We start from the raw sequence: 15,411 nt of genomic DNA, 5'->3' as shown, positions 1-15,411 counted from the left end.
GGGAAAGCAAAAAAAAAACCTATGAAAAAAATAAAGGTGACTAAGGCATCAAAAATTCATGTTAAGTGGTAATCCAGTAATTAAAGAATCACTTCTTATCATTTACAACATGTCATTTTTGTGACTTCGACTTTTACGACGTGTGTTGCCTAGAGGCGTTCGTCACTTTCAGGAGTCGGCTTTCCTTGCTTTCGTGTGTTGGCTTACTAAACTTTTGTGGGTGGGCTTTATTTTGTCTTGGAATTACTTAACAGTTTCAGCCAGACAGCTGAGCAGTGTTGCCAACTTAGCGACTTTGTCGCTATATTTAGCGAGTTTTCAGACCCCTCTAGCAACTCTTTCAAAAAAGCGACAAACCCAGTGACTTTTTCTGGTGTTACTGCAGACTTTTGGAGACTCTGACGTGAAAGCACATATTGTTGTAGCGCCTCTCAGTGAGCAGTGGGTGCTGCCATGGGCCCCTCCCCATCCCACAGCACTGACAGGCAGCCCACTCCTCATGCAACAGTCCCTCTCAGTTGCGGTCAGAGCAGGAGATGCTCACCCCTCCATGTCTAGACTGCAGATGAACCACACTGTGAAGGCGCCTTAATAGTTTTTTTCTATTGTCTCTTCTCGGTCCACTTAGATTGTTAATGAAGACCGTCTTAAAAAAATAAAAATAGATTTGTTGTAGGCTCTTAAGTGGACCATAAGGTTTAAAACTAAACCAAACATAAGAAAACTAAACTTCTAAGAAAAATAGAATAACGAATAAATAATAACCCAAAAATAAAATTTGTCTGTCCCAAGCCCAGATAAAGGAGGAGGGTTGGAATTGTAAAAACAAGAATGGACAGAAGCAAATTCATTTTTAGTTCTAGACATATTACGGGTCTTTTTACTCACTTTTTGTCTCTCTCATGTTTTTCCTCTCTCCTACAGCGTCCGTTACCTTCAATTTCCACATACAGAGAATTCGCTGCAAACCGCCCACGAATCGTACTGCAAAGCACATCGCTCCCTCTCTAGTCTATAAGAGCATTTCCACAGCTGGCACTCCAGACTGGCAGCGGCTCATGCCTAGACCAACACTTCGCTCCACTTCGTTTAAGATACGCTGCAGGTCTATTTTCAGTGCCGGCTGCTGCCAAAACCGTGTCAATACCCGTCGATCAGAAAGTCACAAGCGTAGAATATCTGGTTCTTTCAAAATACAACACAATGCATGGACTCTTGATCATGAATCATCACCATATCAACATTACATCTCATCCTGCAGCAAGAGCAAAGGGTCACAGAGAGGTCAGTGGGTCACAGAGCTACAACGGCGCCATTGACAAGGAAAAGTTAACTTTTGGGGATATTTAGTCAAAGAATTTTACATAAAATCACAGATCCTTTAAGCAAACATTAACCTTTCAACTTCCTAATGTTCCCACCCGCGGCAGCAATATTATCATGGACTTACACTGGAATGGATGATAAATTAACCCTAAAAGGTATAATGGTCCGCTGTTGACATACTATTCCTGTGTGATCCTCCCATGATCTCTATGCTGCACGCCGCAGGGCAGTGCTCTAGACACACTTCCAGTGGGTGAGGTTGCTCACCTTTGGTCAGAGGAAACCTGCAGCGCTTCAGTGGTCGTATGTGGAAATTCAGGTCAGACCTTGGGCAGAAGGTATATTTTTCTGGTTTTCCAACCATGAGAACATCCCTCATTTTGTCATAAGAACCTTTTAATTACACCAAAGTATAGGTATTTAAGCTTGGTCACTATTTCATTACTCAGACCTTTGTTGAGAGTTTTGGAAAAGTTTTTCCGATTCTGATATAAGTATTGGAAATACATCAAATTCTGTTTTTTTGTTTGTTTGTTTTTTTTTACCATGAAGCTACCTCAAAAAACCAAAACAAATACAGCTACAGAAAAATGCTGTCAAATGCCAAACAAATCCACTGATGGCAAACTTGAAGGCTTTGCTAAACCAACACAAAGTCAGAAAAAATAAGACTACAAAATAAATGTGTTGTCACAAAGAAAAATGCCTCATAATTATTATCAGACCACAGACCACAACCTCCTGGGACCTCCAGGGAGTGTGAAGTTCTGGTGCTCATTAGGGAGACATGGTGGTAGACGGGAATTTGCCGGGTGCTCCTCCAGATGAATATGTGCCATTGCAGAGCATCAGCATTTCATGAACTTCATCACTAATAACATAAATGACTGAGATGATTGCAGAGATAATGAGTCAACATGCACTGTGGAAAGCCAGGGAAGCATTGTGATGCAAATATTTCCTCTCAAAACTGCATGACATAATCACCGCCTGTAAACAGCAGGACCGAGCCTGCTGACACTGCCAGAGACGGACACTGTTTCTCTGAGAACAGCGTGAGTAAAAGTTGGTAAATCGCCAGTGGTGCAAAGACTTTTCTACAAATAAATGTGTTCTTGCTCTAATGAATTGTCAGAGTCACCATAACCTGTTAGTGCTTGTTTCTGTGTATGTGAGAGGGCTGCTGTTGGTGTGTCACAGAATTAAAGTTACTGGTTCAATTTTCCAGATGGACAGGGGCCTTGCTGTGTGGGGTTTGCATATTCTCCCCATGCACACAGGGGTTTGAGTGGTTGTTTGTCTCTGCATGTCAGGCCTGTGATCAACTGGTGATCTGTCCAGTAAAACTCTTTATGACAGCTGAGATCAGCTCTAACCCCCAGTGACTTTAGAGCTACATCAATAACAGATGGATGGATGGACAGATTGAAGTCTTTGACATTGTTTTTCTTTTTAACACATCGCTTTTTCCAGAGGTACGTCTGTTTTTTGTCCCGCTCTGTAAGTCTGCTGAGGAAGCAAAGGACAAGGAAAGAAAAATGTCATGCATTTATGTGTGATATTATGAATACTAACTAAGCAAAAACAAATTTACTATGGCTGCAACAAATAGTAATTTTGATAAACAATTTTCAGATGCTCTAGACATACTTCTAGTGGGCGAGGCTGCTCCCCTTTGATCAGACCAAACCCGTGGCGCTTCGGTGTGCGGCACAGTCATCCTATGTGGAAATTGCGGGTAAGGGGTAGGTGTGGTGTGTAAGCACAGCCTAGGGAACTGCTTAGGTGGGTAAGAAGGTCACCAGGAGCCCATAGTCATGCTGTGGATGTGCCAAGGGCCCGAAAACTGCTGGTGGTCTTTGGTCATATTACCAAAGGTGAAAAGACCCGAATAAAAGAAATGCTATTGAGCTTAACCGTGGCTGCCAAGTGACACCCACATGTGTACACTTGACTCTGGCCGCCAGCCCCAGGTTGTGACACATCAACCCTGTGATGAATCCTCTGCACCCCACATGCCTAAAACTTAAGAACATAACTCTAACTGCTGCTATACTGTGGCTACATCCAAGCTAATTGCTACTGCCTCATTCCCCTAAAGTGAAGAAGTCTATTCTTAGACCTGCCACAGTCGTTTTCAGATCGGAGCTTTGCAAGAATGATCTGCCTGATGACAGACATGGAATCTGGCCAATCTATCAGCTTTGCAAGGAACCACTTATTGATCAACATTTATTCTCAAATTTGTTGTTACATATTACTATCATACTGATAGGTGAAAATAAAGTTTAGTTATAGAGCACATTGAGCTTTGTAAAGGGTTAATCTTCTCTCAAATGTAAAACCCAAACACATCACTCAATGTTCTGCGTGTTAGGTAAACCATTCTGCATGACTGCCAGTGACACACTAAACACAATAAGCAATAAAATGAATCAATAACCAATCCAATAAGTTGCCAGCAATTATTTATTTTATCTTTTCGTTGTTGCAGCACTTAAACCCTTTGTATATAATGAAGTTATCACATTCTAAAATCAGAGTGACTCCCTCTAGGTTTGTTGTCCTCAGCTCTGTGTTTACATGATTTTGATCCACTCTTTCTCTAATCACTAAACCTTCCAACACATGGGGGAGAAGAACAGTTCAGGCCACTATACTGTGTTCAGGGGGATTATGATAAATTGTCAGTGCAATCTTGAGAGAAAACAAGCAGATGAACCAAACTAAGGACAAGGCTGGACAGAAAACAACCAGCCAAGAAAATAACCTAATCTAAATTTGAGCTGAATATTGTCACCTGAAATTTCATTCCAGAAGCTGAAGAGAGTTTGAGATAAAGATAAGCCAAAAGTGATCAATCTGCTCTAAAAGACACGTAGTAAGCCTTTGGAAACAGAAAACGGTCTTTTTCATTCAGAAATGACCGTCTTTTATCATTTTATTTCATATCATGAAATAGTTTGACTCTACTTCAATTCTACTTAAAGGCATTTAATGCCATAATGTCAGGGTTGTTTTTATTCACAGAAAATAACTTTGTCCTTCTACTCTCTGTTTTTGAGATGGAGCTGTGAGATTAGAGAACTGAGGGCTGACACATTATATGGTTTATGTCTACGCAACTTTTCACTTCATTGATATGCATCCATGTGTGTTTCTATATGGATGTGCTTATGCTCACACGGTCCATACTTGTGTCCATGCATACTTATGAGTGTGATTATGCATGTATGAATGGAGTTATGGCTGCGTGCAGTGAGTGAGTGACCGGTCAGTGGGGAGTATAGACGGGATGATGGGGGGATGGTGTTATGGGTGCAGTCTGGGGGTGGACTGGGTGGGGGATGGGCGATCAGAAACAGGGTGCAGGATGGAGGAGGATCATAGTGCATAAAGGGTATGATATTTGTATGAGTAATAACAGTGTTTTAAAAGCGCTGCACCTGTTCAGATACAAGCACCTGTCAGGTTAGAAATGAGGTGACAAATAAGCAGCTGCAGCGAAAGGTTCCTTCTGTCAGCATATTCCACAACCACGCTCTGTTGCTCACATTCACATGCTGGGTTCTTGGCTTGGCATTCTGCTGCAAAATAACACATTGTGTAGAACAAGTGGAATAAAAAGTGTGACTATCCAGTCAACCAGCCAGAAACTTAATTTAAAAAAAGGGTGCTCTTCATACTCAACAAGGAACTAACTGTGTAATTCCTGCACAGGATTTGTGCACTACAAGCTAAATCCTTACTCTGTGCTGTGTACATTGCACAGGTTTACTCTCCACTGCACTCCTCTTTATATCCCTCTGCCTGCTCAAACATAGAAAGAGAGCAACCACTGAAAATGAATTTAGTTGGAATGCATTAATTAAATATTACCAGAGCTGCAGTGTGCCAGAAACTTCCTCTCAAAATCAAACAGGGTAAAAGTTGAATGCTTGAAGATTCAACAGTATAGAAGGATGTCAATGCATGCAAATCCACCTCTGCACAGGCCAAGTTTACAGTAGCCTACAGAGGAAATGTACAGAACTGGTCCAAAAGAGGCGAAAACAAGCAGACATCAGAGTTACAAAAATGCATAGAAAATGTTAAAGTGCAAAATCAGGGCTTCCATCTTTGCTGCTTTAACCACATTTGCTGTTAACGCAGCTATTAATCTTTCTCCAGCTTGTTGTTTAATTTGCTGCAGGTTTCAATTGCAGTCTTTATTTTTTACCACTTTAGGGCCTGCATCTACTAAACAGCATTCATTTTCTACACAATTCGTATTCATCACCCATGGCCATAAGTGCAATAACATCACTTGTTTTTGATGGTGTGCTTGCCGTACTCTAAGATGAAAATACTCCAGAGCACTGTCACACTCGTCAATGTCACATCTTCCCAGAAGATCAATCATAATCAAGAAGCAGCAGGACTTTTGGTATCAGTTTTCAAATTAGAAACTGATTTGACCTTTCATTTAAAGGTGTAGAGCTGCTGCTAATGCCACACAGGACTCATTTACATTGTTGTCATGCTTACCAGATGATTTTTCCTTGAGTTAAAGCAAGTTTTAAACATGCATGGCATTTAAAGCAGTCCTTATAGTTGCAACCAACGGAAGCAGAACGGTATGAACCAGCTTTCACCTTGAAGGCACCAAAGAGAAGCCAGTGGGGAGGCCCATGTGTACTCTTTAAGATGTATTTTTTTAAATAATTTGCAGATCATTTCTCCTAGAATGATAATCAGGACATTGCATAATCCTTGTCCATCACCATATTGTTTGTCTGGAATCATCACAAAATGTTAGTCTCAAACTCATACATTTTAAATTCCATAGCAAAACAGTTCCACGATATAACATGGCTATTACTTGCATCCAGGCCTGCCCACAGAATTGGTTGGGCTGCTGAAAAACCCAGAGAATGCCCCCCTGCCCCCCCAAGTTGAGGTTCTGATATCAAAATTATTTATTTATGGTACATTTTTTTGTACCCTTTCTAACTACATTCTGCCCATCTGCTGCTTTTGTCCTATTTTTTCCCAATTAACCCATTCGTGCTACCTTACGCCCTTTTTTTGAACCACTTTTAACCCCTTTTCAACTTTTTCTCCATCTATTTTTGGCAACTTTTTGCTCCTTTTAGCCACATTTGCCACTTTTAACCCACTGTTCAGCTTTTTCGCCCATTTCTTTCACTTTAAATATTTTTACGAAGCAATTTTTGCACTTTTTGCAACTTTTTTGCTCCTTTTAACCCCACTTCATCCTATTTTTGCCCTATCCTATCTTTTTGCCACTTTCAACCCACTTTTTTGCCTTTTCACAACCATTTAATTCTTTTCATTATCGTTTCTTCTTCTCAGTCTCTCCTACTTAATTTCCTGGCATGCTGACATTTGTGTACCTCATGGCTTAGCTATGAAGTTTGATATGACGTTCCTAATGTTTTAATTCAGTTTGCCCATCCACACTGTTAACATGACCAAAAAGGAAAAGAGGTCATTCTGTTTTAAGAAAAGGGTTCTACATTTTAAAACAGGTTACATACTTCAGCAGCAATACATAACATTACATTTTTTGTTGCTTTGATAAGAGAGGTAAATATGTAACTAAGTAAATTTTATTTGTATAGCATCTTTTACAAAACAAGGTCACAAAGTGCTTCACAACAACAATAATAAAAAACATCAAATCAACAACAAGAACAAGGCATTAAAATATCTAACATGGAAAAATGAACAAATCAGTAAATCAGATGTTCAAAAGCCAATCTAAAAAGATGAATCTTAAGCTCCTTTTTTGAAAGCATCTGCAGAAGCAGCTGAGAGTAACTGAAACAGAAAAGAGTTGGTGCCACAAATTGAAAAGCACGATCATCTTTAGTTTTTAAACAAACCACAGGGACCACAAGGAAACCCTGGTCAGAGGACCTGAGAGATCTACAGGGGATGTAGGGATGGAGCAGGTCTAAAATATAATCTGGTGCCTGTCCTTGCAGGGCTTTATAAACCAGAACAAGGATTTTAAATTGAATTCAAGAATCAATTAGAAGCCAGTGTAAGGAATGTAAAATGGGAGTGTTTTGAGTAAAAGCAGCAGGTAAAAAGGGAATTACAATAATCTAGCCAGGAGGAAATAAAAGCAAGAATAAGCATTTTTAACTCTGCTTTTGCTATATTTCTAAAATAAAAGAAGCGAGAACAGGACAGTGACTTAACATGTTGATCAAAAAGCATTGCATGATCAAAAATTACCCCAACGTTTTTTTTAATTCTCTTTCAAAGAAGAAGACATGGAACCAAAACATTTACCAGCGTAGGAGGAGATGTTCTCTGAGGCAACGATGAGAATCTCTGTTTCATCAGTATTTAACTGGAGATAATTATCATTCACCCAATGCTTAATGGCAGTCAAACAGTCATGCAACATAAGTTTATCCTTTTTATCGGGTTTAAAGGATATGTACAGATGAATATCACCCACACAAAAGTGGTATGACACTTCTTTGAATTTACAGATGACAGGTACGTCAGGTAGCCTTGTTTACATCTTAGTATCTCAAAGACAAAAGAGCTGATTACATAGACAACTTTAAAACTATTTTGGGAGTGCTGGTGCACCAAAAATGTAATCCCAGCACCTCTAAAATATTTATAACAGGAGGAAATTCCCCAACAGATTTTTAAAAATTTGCCAGGTGTGGTGCAAATATATTCAATGTATATTTTAACCAGAAAAACACTAATTTCTGAAGGATAATTCCATGTCAGGAATCAGAGAAATATTCAGTCCATCTTTAAAGAAATGCAATTATGCAAAAAGGTATTCTTGAGGGCAGGCTGGGGGAGTTGTTGGAGGTTTAGATTTACTTTTTAGGGCTCTTACATGATGGATATGTTGAGTGTTGGGAAAATTACTAATATAATTCACTCAAAAGATAGCTGTAATAAAAGAGAGTGTAAAATAGAGTTCTGCATTTATAACATGATGACATATTTACAGTATCACGGTATTAGCATTAAAATATGGCTCCGTGATGATGAGTAGACTTTTGATATGGTGGTGGGAAAATGTTTCTGTAACTGCACTGATTCCATCAGTGGCACAGGTAAAGTGACAGTGAGCCAGAATAAATACTCAGGTAATAAGGCCGACTGGAAACTTAACTTGATTTTACTCGTCTTTTCTGAAGTCCATTTGAACAAAAACAGGCTGGGAAATATTGTTTTACTACGTTGGTATTGGCATTATCTCACGCATGTTTTTCTAAGTGAGAGCCACTCAGAAAGCAAAGGCCATCCTGGGAGACCTTCAGCACCCTCTGCATGCAGTTTTTAGACGTCAGGGAGCAGGTTTACCTACGCCAGCAGGGAAAAATCTAACAGATATCTGAGCTCATTGGTTCAATCAGCTGTTAGGTTTTTAAATAGGCTGTAGGCATTGTTGCCATTACACATTCTGCACATAGTAGACTGTTGGGTTTTTGTCTCATATCTCTGTGCCTATCTATCATGATGAAATCCAGGAGTTACATGTGTATTTTTATACTGTGTGTAGCCTGTGTGGACTTCTGTTGCAAATGAAATTGCCCCTTGGGAAAAATAAAGACTTTCCAATCCTGACAAAGACAAAAACAAAAACGTGCAGCAAATAAAAAACAGGCTGTTATCTGAAGGAAATGAAAAAAATGTTCAAAACTCATGAAATAGATGTTGTTATACTTGTTTCTGACTACTATCACTTTTACATTGGCCTCATTTTCAAAATCTGAGGCCCATTTCTCCTGATTAAAGCATGTCTGTCCCTGTCTGCCACTGTACCACCAGCCTCATCTTTCCACCCACGTAGACAGAGAAGCACACTCAAAGAGAGAAATGGGTAGCGAGTGAAGGCCACTCTCTAATATAATCACATGTAATGCTGGACTGTCATAATAATCAATGAGTGGGCTGACAGTAGCTCCAGCTTAAAGGCTTTCAGGAGGAGTGTTTTCACTCAAAGTCTGAATGTGTCGAGCTCTGCTTGATGAAGAACACACAGGGGCTGATGAAACCTCACTGACAATTTCCTGTTTCATTCATAAAAGGAACAGAGAGGAAATAAAACTGGGATAGAATAAAGATTCCCTCCAAACAATGTGTTTGTGAGGCACTGGCACATGAATGTCAAGATGCTCCAAATGCCCGAGGAATCGCCCTGCTGGTCTCAAAGACGGAGAGAAAACAAAAATACCTCTAAAGTAAAAGCATGCTGGTCGTGGACAACAGGTCGATGTATGCGTGGGAGTCGGTGCAAGAAGAAGCGAGAAGAAAAAAGACAGAAAGAGGAGAAGTACGGAGAATGTGCTGAGGGAGGTGCAGGAATTCCTCTGGAGCCACAATTAACCCAGACACAAAAGAACATCTCAGCACTGAGTTCGGATTCAGCTTTGGCACAACTTCACTGGTTTCAGCTCTTCCAAAATATAGGCCACTGGCTCACAGTCAGAAAAAGAAGCTGAAAATTGTATTATTTCCGCCCAAAAAAACAACACATTTGAGATACCTGTCAGAGCTCTGTGCACCAGACCGATGCACCACGCAATCTGTCTCCCTGCCAGACAGATTTTCATTTGAAGATGATCTGAAAACTGTTCCACACAATCACCCCTCATTGAAACAACATGCTGCTTGACTTTTCTATATGGGTGCAGAATGGTTGGAATTATCTGCACACACAGAGTGGACCTGACATGTTCAAATTCTCACAGTGAACATTTGAGGATATCTTAATGAACTCTTAAGGCTCACTGAAAGAAAACCCACAGAAACTACAATGCTAATAGAGCATCTGCTCCAGCATAAAGATGAAGAAAGTCATGATACAGCTGCCTTTTCTGCTTCATAACTGTTAACATTAAAAGACAATACAGCTCATTAAGTTAGGGTAGCACCAGTGCAAACTGTGGTCATAAACAGAGCATTAAGTCCGAGGGCTGATGGGAGCAGAGCGAGGTGTTTTCTCATAGTGATCTTAATGATGAAATCTGTAGTTATTGCCTCTGTCCAAGTGCACTTTTGGAACAGAAAATCCTTAATGACCGATCTTAGACCAGAAGAACCAATGTGAAGATCTGATGTGTTATGAAACATTTTCACATCCTTGACTGTTCTGTTAGGTTTATTGTTAAAAATAAGGTAGTTATGTGTCCTGAAACTTTTATATTCAATACGTTTCTTTAATTTCTCTTATCAGTCTCGATTTTCTGGTATTTATCTACTCCTTCTCACTGGAAACAGAAGCTATATCTGTTTACACATAAGTACAAGGAATTTGTCTTGTTTATGTTGTCACAACAGCCTAAGAGAAATACATACATATTTGGGGAATTATGTGCTCTAAACCCATACATAAAGCTAAGGAGTTTTTATCCGGCTGGTATTGACACTAATGCCTCTTAACAAGCTACAATAGCAGGGTATTTTATGCTATAGCATCATTTTAATGTATGTAAATACTGCTGCAGGGTAAGCAATTTACACTATTCTGTTGAAACAGCCTTCATTTATATTTTCTGAAGCAAAGGTGCACCATGAAACATTTGACTTCTCAGAGAACGCCAGATATCTATTTGACAGAAAACACAAACAGGGTGCAGATGGCTTAGCGGTAAGGTCAAACCCCATGTATGGAGGCTACAGTCCTCAGAAACAGGCAGCCGAGGCTCTCTCTTATTTCCTTTATCCTCTGTCCTGTCTGTGCGGAAAGTCCAGAAACAAGTATTTTTTTAATGGAAAAACTAAAATCCAGTTTTTATTGTGATTAATCTCCATTTCTGTAGTAAATCACAGTTAATCTTATCATACATTTTTAATTCAAATAATTTATATTCAAAACTGTTTTTGTTTCATTACTGTCATAAACTCTGGGTAACTGACTTCCTGTTTGGGTACAGACTTTGAAAATAAGAAACTCTGGGTAAATAGAGGGTTATGATATAGACTTAAACCATGGAAAAGAGAGGTTTATATTGACTGAAAAGGAAATAAGGGATAACACTTTTTTAACTGAAATGAGATATTCTGGAGCAGTAGTGGTTTTATTTGGTGGACTTATTTTACACCGCCGTGGCTGCAGGGAGACGAGACAGTGGCTTAAGCAAAATGTGCTGAAAGGGCATTAAAGCATGGGATTAGTTGTGAATTATTGCACCTATCATGGACCTCAATTAATACACAGCAGAAACAGGAGTGTTAATATTTCAGTGTTTAACATTTCAGAGTTGATTTTAACTACCAAAGTGTAATTTTAAGCGTATTCTGAGTTAAGTGTCCTTTAGTGTTTGAATTGTTTGAAAGTGTTGATCTATAATTGTCAATTTATCCCAGATCTTTCCACTGTCATTTGAAATCTGGGGGGATATTTGGGCAAACTTCTCCCAGCATGCCCTTGGGCAGAGTGTTTTAGATATTTTCATGTGTTTGGATGTGTTTAGATGTTGCCTGTTGCACATTGATCACTGCTGGGACTCCTTTGCTCATGTTTCTGGTGGGTTGTTGTTTTTAATGTTAGACAATTTTGCACCATGAGTGAAGTTGTCATCCGGGTTAGAGACTTCTCGCCTTTGGAAACTGATAGTTACAAGTGAAATATAATGCACTCTTCTTCATCACAGGGCAGTACCTATACCCTCGAAATGGTTTCTCTGTTTCATACAACAAAAGAATGTACTTCATTACCACATGTTACATAAAATGTGATAAACTAGTTTAAATATGAAAAATAACTTGATTGTGCCAGTATTTAACCCTGTTTTTATACTTTGACACAAAAAGTGAAGGGAAATAACACAAAGATGTGTTAATAGTATTCTTTAATGTGTAAAACAACACTGTGAGTTTAAAAAAAACTTAAGCTGTAAGAAAGTTAAATATTATCACTTTCCAAAGAGTAACTTTAACTTGGAGCCGGTGAGCTGACCAGCCCACAGCTGACTGGAGCCTTGAAAAAGCCAGAGAATGGGTCCTCTCAAAGTGGGATTTGTTGATGATGTCAGTGTATGTGTGCTAGATCAATAGCATTGTTGCTAGCATCCTGATAAGAAAATTACCTTATTTTGGTGCTGAAAAGTGTGTTGAGCTATCACTGGGTTCTGATGTTGGAATGATTTATTCTTGCAACCTTTTAAGTAGGTTCACCACTTTTCCACCTATTTTGGTCGCTTCTTTTGTCCACTTTTAACCATTTTTTTCTGCTTTGCACTAAATGCCACTTATTTTTGCCACCGTTCACTCATTGGTTGCCACTTTTAGCCCATTTGTGCCACTTCTCTTTGCCACTTCTTATCCTTTTTACACTTTTCACAACTACTGAATTCTTTACCCTTGAAGCTGTCTCACTGTCTTTTATTTTCTGGCATCTTGATGTTAGTGTGCAGTTTGAAAAGGTTATAGACTACCGCATAAATAAATAGAATGTATTGTTTCTTTGTTAAGAATGGCTATTATTCAGGTTAAAGACAAACAACGGTTATCACGGAATAACTTTACAGTGGACCATGATTTTGTTGACCTCTATGGGACCCCAGTTTGACCCCAGAAAGGTCTCCCCTTTATCTCCTCTTATGGACAGCCTTGCTATGAGAATTTCATAAACTCAGGGAAAGAGTTAGATGTGACACTGTGTGGAATGAAATAACACTGAGGAATATGCTGTGTATCTTAATGCTGGCAGCCCTAGAAATACTAGAACTACCACCTGTCGTGAAATGCCTCTGAGAGGTAAACGACTGCCGGACAGTGAAAGTACAGCGGTGGTGTTGTTTCTGTGGTAGAGTGATTCCATGACATGCTATGAGCAAGGGATAAACATGATCCTGACCTATGACCTCCAGAATATACTCAGTTTATCCTTGAGTCAGAGTGGACATTTACACAATGTTTGAAGAAAATCTCACAAAGCTTTCTTGAGATATCATATTCACAAGAACATCCTGGACAGACAGACATATGCATGGAAAACCTGAAAACACAATGTTGTCTATGCTCTGCTGTCGCCAGCACAGAGACATTAAAACACATAAACATGCCCGAGGCAAAATCAGCAGAGAGAAAAAAGTACCAATGTTGAGCACAGGGGGCAGCAAAATCAACACGAAATGAAAGTTCCTTACAGGAGCTTTAAAGTTTTTGTCAAAGTTTTCTAGAAGGTACTAAAGTTTGAAAAACAGGCATGATGTGCATTATACATGAGCCTGTTACTGTGGCATTGGAGACTGGGTAAGACGCAGCATTAATGTAATGATAAATGGTTGTGATTTTTGCATAACAGCAGCGATTTCTCAGACTTGCTTCTTAACATTTCACCAGTTTTCAACACTTACGACAGTTTTCTTCATCACTGTTATCCGAGCAGTCGTCATCGTCGTCACACCTCCAGATTGTGGGTATACACCTTTTGTTGTTGCACTGAAACTGTCCATCCTCACACTCATCCGTGGCTGCGGATAAAAACACAAACAAACATGAGGGGGGGAGACACAACAGCGTCCAGATGGAGCTGCAGCAACAACAAACGGATGCAGAGGAGTAGTAACCGCTTGTAGTTCAACTGTCATTTGCAATTGAATGCCTCATTGATATTCAGCATTCATACGGGTCAATTGGCTGAGGCACTGAGAGCGTCACGCGCTGTGTGTCTCTTTCAGTCATTCTCCTACTTTACCAACATAATTAAAAGTGTTAAGAGACAAAATGAGGCCCCATGTCTGCCGGACACAGTTCTCCACAACACTGAGACAAAGCTTCAGTCTGGGCTACTCCAGCTCCTACCTCTGATGCAGTATGGATGCTCACAGCCGCGAGACACATGACAGACGCGCGAGGGCTTCACCGTAAATCATCAAGCGACCTAAAAATCTCTCACATAATTACATAAACCACATCCTTAAATCATCAGGACGGAGAAAAGTGTCGTTCACGTTTTTTTCTGTCTTGGTTTTCAAAGCTAAAGTCCCGGCAGAGCTCCCAGTATCTCACCTACATCCCATCACACACGCGCACATAACGGTTTTGCTAGTTTATTTCATTAACGTCCCACGCGCAGGGAGACGAAAGGAAAAAACCTCACCTTCACAGAAATGAAGCGTCAGGAGCAGCGCTTGTAAAAGTATCAAGGTCCTTATATCCGTCCACATCTCTGAACGAGGAGGTGACGGAGCTCATTCACATCCACAAAACAAAGCCCGAGAGCCGCTCCGGTTGTAGCGCCGCTGCGACGCTGCTGCCTGCCTCACCGCGGTGAAACACCCCCACTCTGCCCCTCAGCCCCCCCCCCCTCTCTCTGCCTCAATGGCTGTCCGGTGCGTGACGACACCGCGTGGGCGGGGAGAAAAGTGGAGTAGAATGGTCCACAGAGATGGCTGGGGTTTGATATTTTTTGCAAACTACTATTTGAATCAGAAAAATGTCATGGGAATGGCTAGTTGTTGCTTATTATGTTCTGGTAGCTAACCGGAAGAGGCTACAATGGGCTAATATGACCAAAATAAAGGCTGCCTATAAAGGAGGGAAAGAGGGAATGCTTTCTGGGACCTAATTCAAGAGGGGGGGGCATGGAGGTCAGCTAGCCCATCCTTCTTTTAAGCCTAAATACTTACTGTATATAATTAAATGAATCAACATGTTCACCCCTTCTCCCAAAGTGAAAACTTTAACAGTGTCAGAGTCTGCTTAAAGATCCTCTTTATCCATCTGATGATATATTTTGATATATTGATTTTTCTCCCATTAGACTACAACCACTTTGTTTACTCAGTACAGATCTATTTCATATTACCCTGTTTATATACAGTGTTTAACAAATTTATTAGACCACCACTGTGAGGTTTGAAGCAAAAACTCAAAAGGGAGGACCCAAAATGCAAATTAAAAAAAATGATTTAATTAAACAAACTAAAGTCCGAGGAAAAGCAACTGAGGATCACAAGGAAAAAGCCATAAAACAAAACTTACTGAAAACATAGTCCAAAGGTAAAAATACACAGGAGGCACAAGGAAAGCACGAGGAGTAACACTGGGAGAAACACGGAGGATGACAACAGACAAACCGACAAA

At 40.0% G+C, this 15,411-nt stretch overlaps 1 protein-coding gene across 2 annotated transcripts in view; it reads right to left on the bottom strand.

Annotated features, from left to right (window-relative positions):
* The window catches only part of LOC121520596 (low-density lipoprotein receptor-related protein 8-like), a 168,389-nt gene extending 153,839 nt beyond the window's left edge, over positions 1–14,550 (bottom strand). For both annotated transcript variants that reach the window (XM_041804120.1, XM_041804121.1), the window contains exons 1-2: positions 14,426–14,550; positions 13,680–13,796 (exon numbers count right to left, since the gene is read on the bottom strand). In XM_041804120.1, coding sequence (XP_041660054.1) covers positions 13,680–13,796; positions 14,426–14,492 — 184 coding nt within the window. In that variant the 5' untranslated portion in view covers positions 14,493–14,550. The remainder of the gene's footprint in view (positions 1–13,679; positions 13,797–14,425) is intronic.
* Between the last annotated feature and the right edge of the window lie 861 nt (positions 14,551–15,411).

This window comes from Cheilinus undulatus, linkage group 13 (assembly GCF_018320785.1).
Source record: "Cheilinus undulatus linkage group 13, ASM1832078v1, whole genome shotgun sequence".
Classification (NCBI taxonomy): Eukaryota; Metazoa; Chordata; class Actinopteri; order Labriformes; family Labridae; genus Cheilinus; species Cheilinus undulatus.
Note: the sequence above shows the minus strand (reverse complement) of the source record. Positions and strands in the feature narration are given on the sequence as shown.